This window comes from Capsicum annuum, chromosome 10 (genome assembly GCF_002878395.1).
Source record: "Capsicum annuum cultivar UCD-10X-F1 chromosome 10, UCD10Xv1.1, whole genome shotgun sequence".
Lineage (NCBI taxonomy): Eukaryota > Viridiplantae > Streptophyta > Magnoliopsida > Solanales > Solanaceae > Capsicum > Capsicum annuum.
Window position 1 is genome coordinate 2389352 of NC_061120.1, and position 8134 is coordinate 2397485.

An 8134-nucleotide genomic window follows, 5' to 3' on the forward strand; every position below is an offset into this window, starting at 1 on the left:
TAATTTTTACTCAGTTGACCATATTTTAGTAATTTTCATATTATGATAATTCATCAAGAATTGACTCTACATTATTTGTCACACAATCGTAATCCATCTCCTTTATTCACACTCGAAACCAACAATATGAACGAACTCGAACACTCAAAGTTTAAGCATAAATCAAACTTTATCGAGTTAATTATACCCATAAAAAGTTAAAGGTTAAAAAAAGATCGTAATTCAACGTCAAAATCAGTTAATGCTAAATTGACCATCACCTTGTTGTAATCCATTTCTTTTACTGTACTCATATATTTCTAGACGAGCACGTTTCATCTCTGGTCAGTTAACTCCAAATTATCTGCCGCCCTACTATAATCCATTTCCTTTACTGTACTCGTATATTTTCAGACAACCACGTTTCATCTCCAGTCAGTTAACTCTAAATTATCTGCCGCCCTATTGTAATTCATCTCCTTTATTCATACATGCCCAGACGAACAGGTTTCATCTCGAACCAGTCAATTCTAAGTTATCTTTAAACCTAATCGTATCTGTCGCCTCAATTCATTCACACTCAAAATCGAACAATATGAACAAGCTCAAACACTCACATTTTAAACTTAATTAAGTCAACAATATCTGTATTTTAATACACTTCGCCAAAAAAATTGATCACATAAATTCTCATTAATCAGATACCGCTATTTAATATCTTCTCAAGTCATCATACACGCCTCGACGAACACGTCTCTTCCTTAAATCAGTTACTGTTGAATTGACCGTCACCCTGCTGTAATTCATTTCCTTTGCTCATACATTTCCAGACAAACACGTTTTATCTTCAGTCACTTAACTCCAAATTATCCGCCGGCCTACTGTAATCCATCTTCTGTATTCATACACGTCCAAACGAACACGTTTCTTCCCAGAACCAGTCAATTCTAAGTTATCTATAAATCCAACTGTATCTTTCGCCTCCTTCATTCACACTCAAAATCGAACAATATGAAAAAACTCAAACACTCACATTTTAAACTTAATTAAACTCTATCAAATTATCAATTTAACCATAAAATATACAAAAACAATAAATCTTTTAATTATTTCTATACAAGCACGTTTCATCTCAAGTCAGTTGATCCCAAAATTATCCACCGCCCTACTGTAATCCATCTCTTTTATTAATAAACGCCCAGACGAACACGTTTCTTTCCAAAACCAGTCAATTCTAAGTTATCTATAAATTCAACCGTATCTTTCACTTTGTTCATTCACACTCAAAATCGAACAATATGAACGAGCTCAAACACTCACATTTTAAACTTAATCAAACTCTATCAAATTATCAAATTAACCATAAGATATACAAAAATAATATATTTTTTATTATTATTCATATTTATATATATATATTTTTCTTCTTTATTTATTTTTTCTTCTTCTTCTACTTCATACTCTTCTACTCACATTCATTCTTTGCTTCTTCGCTTTGATAATCACGAGATCCCCATCTACCCCACTCACCCCACTACCCCGCCACCCCACCCACCCCACCATTTTTCTCTATATAACTTGTTCAATGCCATTTTTTCCCATCTTCTTGATGCTTCACATTTACAGTTTTTCTTGTTAAACTCTCTTACAGTGAATAAATTTCAACAAATTTGCAGAAAATAGCGAATACCCACGTCAAGATTTTAGCTACATTGCTACATTCTGTAGAAAAATTGAGTGAAAATGTCGGGTCCGGGTTCGGATTCGGGTACGAATCCGGGTTCGGGTTCAAGAAAGTCCATGTCGTTAGCTGATCAATTCAGAAATACTACATTGAATGATGATGATGTTAACAAACCTGATTCTCGTGAATTGAATTTGGCTATGGGTACGGGTACGGGTTCACCCGTTTCAACATTAAGGACCCGAATTGGATCCGGGTTGAGTTCTACTACTACCAGTTCGAGTAGTTCCAGTTCATCTGGATCAGTTTCGGGTCGGAATGTGACTTTTTCGGGTCATTCGGGTGAGCTGAAAACGGGTCATGGTGGCAATATTTCGGGTTCAAGAAAGTCCGGTTTGGATCATTCTGGTGATAATTCGGGTTCAAGAAAGTCCGGTTCGGGTCATACCGGTGAGCGTAAACCGGTTCATGGTGGGAGCGCAGTTTCAAGAAAGTCCGGGTCGGATCATTCCAGTGAGCTGAAAACGGGTCATGGTGGGAGCCCAGTTACTTCAGGTTCAAGAAAGTCCGGGTCGGGTCATTCCGGTGAGAATCCGGGTCATGGGGGGAGCCCAGTTACTTCACCTGGCAATATTTCGAGTCCAAGAAAGTCCGGTTCGGGTCATTCGAGTGAGCCTAAACCGAGTTCAAGAAAGTCGGATTCTAGTCATTCGGGTGAGCTGAAACCGGGTTCAAGAAAGTCGGATTCGGGTCATTCAGGTGAGCTCAAACCGGGTCCAAGAAAGTCCGGGTCGGGTCATGGGCGGTCCGAGTATTCGAGTTCAGTTACTTCACCTACTATGCCAGTGCTTCCTGCTGGCAATATTTGTCCCTCTGGTAAACTCTTGAGAGGTGCTATGTTGGCTAATAAGCCTATGAGGAGTGATATAGTTGGTTCGGGACAGGGTTCTTATGGCCATGGGACCATAATGCCTGGCGGTTTTTCTCCGAAATCCGGTGGTGTTTCGGATTATCATTGGATTAATCCGAAGGGACTAATGGGTGGAGGAGATAGTGTAAAACGCGGGGTCTTGAGAAATGATCCCGAGGAGTTTAAGAGAGCAGGAAATGAGAATTACAAGAAGGGTAATTTCGGAGAAGCATTGAATCGTTATGATAAAGGTATAGCGATTTCTCCGGAAAATGCTGCATTGCATTGTAATCGAGCAGCTGCATTGATTGGTCTTAAGCGATATAAGGAAGCAGTGAAGGAATGTCAAGCAGCGATTAGGTTGGATCCATCGTATATTAGAGCACACCAGCGTTTAGGATCTATATACCTTAGGTATGTTATATATGATTTCAAATCTATTTTACGTTCGCGAATTAGTTATCAAGAAATATTGGAAGTGTGATGAAGTTTCTGTATCTTGTATTGGAAATTTAGTGTTAAATGTGCTATATTTGATGATCTTTGTTAATTAGGTAAGTGATATAAGAAATTCGAATCTTTTGAATCTATATGTCTGTCTGTTTATTGTTAGATAGTACATGGGAAATGTGTTGTTTTGATTATCTATTAGGTTGGATCCATCGTATATTAGAGCACACCAGCGTTTAGGATCTATATACCTTAGGCGTGTTATATGATTTCAAATCTATTTTATGTTCGCGAATTAGTTATCAAGAAATCTCGGAAATGTGGTGAAGTTTCTGTATTTTGTATTGGAGATTTAGTGTTAAATGTGCTATATTTGATGATCTTTGTTAATTAGGCAAGTGATATAAGAAGTTCGAATCTATATGCCTGTCCGTCTATTGTTAGATAATACGTTGGAAGATTTAAGATTATCTTTGTTACTTAGGTAAGTGATTTAAGATTTTCCAGTCTTTAGAATCTATCTGTCTGTTCGTTTATTATTAGATATTACGCGGGAAATGTGTTATTTTGATTATCTTTGTTACTTAGGTAAGTGATATAAGAAGTTTCTATCTTTAGAATCTATCTGTCTCTTCGTTTATTGTTAGATATTATGCGGGAAATCTTTTATTTTGATTATCTTTGTTACTTAGGTAAGTGATATAAGAAGTTCCAATCTTTAGAATCTGTCTGTTCGGGAATTTTGGAATTCTGACGAAATTTCTGTAGATTGTAATGGAGATTGTGTTAAATGTGCTATGTTTGATTTTCATTGTTACTTAGGTAGGCGAAATAAAAACTTCAAATCTTTAGAATCGACATGCCTATTCACTTATTATTGATCACGAATATTGGAAATGTGGTGAACTTTCTGTAGGTTAATTAGACATTACGTGGGAAATGTGTTATTTTGATTCTCTATTTACTTGGTAAGTGATAAAAGAAGTTCAATCTTTAGAATCTACATGGCTGTTCGCTCATTGTTGATTCTTCTATATCGGAAATGTGGTGAACTTTCTGTAGGTTATATAAGATATTAGGCGAGAAATGTGTTATTTTGATCATCTTTGCTAGCCTTGTTATTTGCTAATGTAAAACTTTCTTGTTTGATGCTTGTTGTGTATGTATATTACGATGCAAATGTCAAACCAGATGCACAATATGTGCTGATTGTTCTGATGGAATGCGCTTTGCCATCAACCAGATCTGATTGTTTTGAGGGATTTAGAGCTGATAGTTTTTGTCTATTTGGGTGTGTGGGGTCAATGTTTCTTTGACTTGTTCGCTATGTTTGTCCCGTCGTTTATAGGGCTGTACTTATACATGTTAGTGCTGTTTCCCCGTTCGTGTTTCATTTTTCCTCTTACTCTGTTTTGCCTTGCTCGGTGGCTTGGTGGACTGTCTTTGACTCATCAGTAATGGTTGGCAAAAGACCTATGTAACTTAGATGTATTATATTGTCGATTTCTCTCGCTGTTTATAGTGTCTTCTATTTTCTGGAATACGGGTGTTCTCTTGTTCTTTTAGTCCGATTGTGCTCCGAGAAGTTAGCTTTTCCCCTCTTCTTGTCTTTCTTATTAAACCTCTTTGTTTCGTCGCGGTTTGTAATTAAACTTTCCACAGCATTCTCCAACTTCTTAATTGGATTCGATTATTTTTCCTGTAACTATGAGTGCTATCTCATTCCTGTAAAACTTACAGTTTAGGACAGGTTGAAGACGCAAGGAGGCACTATTTTTCCCAAGGTTTTAAGCCAGATCAAGCCGAGTTGCAGATGTTGCAAGCAGTGGAGAAACATATCAAAGGATGCACTGCCGCCCGGAAACTTGGAGATTGGAAGACTACATTAAAAGAAGCCGAGGCAGCAACCTTTTCTGGAGCTGTGGCATCTCCTCAGGTAAAGCATCTCTAGTGGTCACGTTCTATGACGAATAGGTGAATGAAACTTCAACAAGTGCTGGTACTGAATCGCTGATATCGAATTCGCAGCTATTTGCATGTAGAGCAGAAGCTCATTTGAAGCTACACCAATTGGGGGATGCTGAAATGTGCGTATCTGAAGTTCATAAGCATGAATTACTTGCTGCAGCACGCGAGTTAAATTTTTTCGGGATGTTCTCTGAAGCATACATATTATCTGTTCAGGCTCAGATTCATATGGCGTTTGGAAGGTGAGTTTACGAGTAGTGTTTATGACTTTGTGTTGTAGTATAGAAATAAAAGAGGTTCAGCCCCCGGAGTACGAGAGAACTGATCATGAATATCTGCAGGTTTGAAAATGCACTTACTGTCATTGAGAGAGCTGCGAATGTTGATCCTCGAAGCGCTGAACTTGTTATTTTACATAAAAACGTGAGGATGGTGGTGCAAGCTCGTGCTCGTGGCAATGAGTTGTTTAGATCTGAAAGATATACTGAAGCTAGTATTGCTTATGGAGAAGGGCTCGCGCGTGATTCTTCGAATTCAATCCTCTACTGCAATAGAGCAGCTTGCTGGTATAAACTTGAAGAGTGGGAAAAATCTCTGGATGATTGCAACCATGCTCTCCATATCCAGCCATATTATACTAAAGCGCTTCTTCGAAGAGCTGGCTCGAATTTCAAGGTGACATGCCACGTTTAACCCTTAACTAGTGCTACCGTATGTTTTCATTTTTGAGCGAAAATCATAAATTTGACCGTATGCGATGGATTATAGCTGGAAAGATGGGCTGAAGCTGTGAGAGATTATGAGGTTTTGCGGCGGGAACTTCCACATGACAATGATGTTACTGAATCGTTGCTCCATGCTCAAGCTGAGTTGAAGAAGTCGCGTAATATGAATCTTGAGGAGTTCCGGGATTCAATTTCGTCATCTGGTAGGCTTTCGTTCGTCCACATCATAACCTTCCTTCTATTATTTACTATAATTCAGTGACAACTAACAGTCGGAAACTGCAGATGTATCTGTGGTTCATTTTATCGCAGAATCCAACCCGCAATGCAAGCAGATATCCCCATTCTTGGACACCTTAAGCACCAAATTTCCTTCGATAAGATTTCTCAAGGTAAACAATCATAGGCCACGCCGTGCTCTGCAGGCAGACGGGGAAGGGGGGGGGGGGGGGGCAACACCTCGACTCTAAGCTGCTATTATATTTTTTACGATGATTTTACATGCACGACAGGGAAATGAAGAAAAACTCATGTTAATTTACATTTTGTTTTCTGTTTTCTACTGAAGGTGGACGTGGAAGAGGTCCCAACGATCGCTGCAGCAGAGAACGTTACAAGAGTACCTACATTTAAGATTTACAAGACTGGTATCCGCATGATGGAGATGGTTAAGCCAAGTCCAGAGATGCTGGAGTCCTCCATCAGGCATTACAGTAGCTGAGAGCACGGTGTCATCTTCTCTGAACACCCTCTCCGCTTACATATACATGTGACATAATCAGAGCTACCACATATTGCTGATATCATTGTCCGATTCAGCCATGCTTTTGTGTTCTTCAAGGGGGGGAAGTCTAGTCTCCCTTTTTACCCTCATTTGTTCATTCATTAATTCCCCATCTCCGATACTTTTCCATTCGTACGTTTACATTCTTTTTTGTAGCATTGCCTCCCCTCCTAGGACAATCCATTGTAGAGTTGATTTTACGGCAATGTAGATGAACAGTTAGAAAGAAGAGAAAGTAGCTGCATCGGCTGGAGTTAGATAAAGATCATAACATGTACATACATGATCATATTCACAAAACTACTATTTTGGATTAGTGAAAAAGAAGGATGAGTATGAAGTTGTTAAGCACATTCTAATCAATAAAAGTTCTCATTTTTCCCTATTCACTTGTCATGCTGTCTATATTATCTGCTTTGATGTGCTTTTTCTTGAGCCAAAGGGCCAATCGGAAACAACCTCTCTACCTCCCCGGATGCCATTTGTGGGATCCCTATTCACTTGTCTTGCTGTCTGTAGTATCTGCTTGAATATGCTTTTTCTTTAGCCAAAGGGTCTATCGGAAACAACCTCTCTACCTCCCAAGGTAGGGTAAGGTTGTGTATGCTCCACCCTCCCCGGATGCCATTTGTGGGATCCCTATTCACTTGTCATGCTGTCTGTAGTATCTGCTTGGATATGCTTTTTCTCGAGCCAAAGGGTCTATTGGAAACAACCTCCCTACCTCCCCGGATGCCATTTGTGGGATCCCTATTCACTTGTCATGCTGTCTATTGTATCTGCTTGGATATGCTTTTTCACCCTCCCCGGACGCCATTTGTGGGATCCCTATTTGCTTGTCATGCTGTCTGTATTATCTGCTTGGATGTGCTTTTTCTCGAGCCAAAGGGTCTATCGGAGACAACCTCTCTGCCTCCGAAGGTAGGTAAGGTTGTGTACGCTCTCTACCCTCCCCGAATGCCATTTGTGGGATCCCTATTCACTTGTCATGCTGTCTATAGTATCTGCTTGGATGTGCTTTTTCTTGAGCCAAAGGGCCAATCGGAAACAACCTCTCTACCTCTCCAAATGCCATTTGTGGGATCCCTATTCACTTGTCTTGCTGTCTGTAGTATCTGCTTGGATATGCTTTATCTCGAGCCAAGGGTCTATCGAAAACAACCTTTCTACCTCCCAAGGTAGCGTAAGCTTGTGTACGCTCTACCCTCCTCGGACGCCGTTTGTGAGATTACACTCTCGACTCTACCTTACCCTTACTTTCGTGAGGAGGAGAGGCTGTTTCGATAGACTCTCGATACACACTTACTGTCTGTATTGTAGTATCTTGTATGGTTCCTCAATCCTATCATGAATTTGTGGCAAATAAGTGACATTAGAATGTGGTTCTATGCTGTGCAATAGCAAATTTTTCTGATAATCGTGGTGTCTGAGCCAACTCGTATGACCCTAGCTAATTTCATGGATACCCGTTATCTTCGACCCCACACTTACTCTCTCTAGACTTCACTTGTCGGATTATACTAGATTCGGTGTTGTTGTTGTACTTATTAGTTGATCATTTTAAGTGCCCTCCACGGCTATAAATTGAACCTATTCCATTTTTATAGTACCGACGGTTGGTTGTTCACGGTCTA

General features: G+C 39.6%; 1 protein-coding gene across 1 annotated transcript; it reads left to right on the forward strand.

Annotated features, from left to right (window-relative positions):
- Positions 1-1420: 1420 nt before the first annotated feature.
- Positions 1421-6889, forward strand: LOC107845806 (TPR repeat-containing thioredoxin TTL1). The gene is made up of 7 exons (XM_016690292.2): positions 1421-2987; positions 4764-4959; positions 5052-5233; positions 5333-5666; positions 5760-5919; positions 6002-6108; positions 6285-6889. Exons 1-7 carry the CDS (start codon positions 1723-1725, stop codon positions 6435-6437), a joined length of 2397 nt encoding a protein of 798 aa, XP_016545778.2. The 5' UTR covers positions 1421-1722; the 3' UTR covers positions 6438-6889.
- The last annotated feature ends 1245 nt before the right edge of the window (positions 6890-8134 follow it).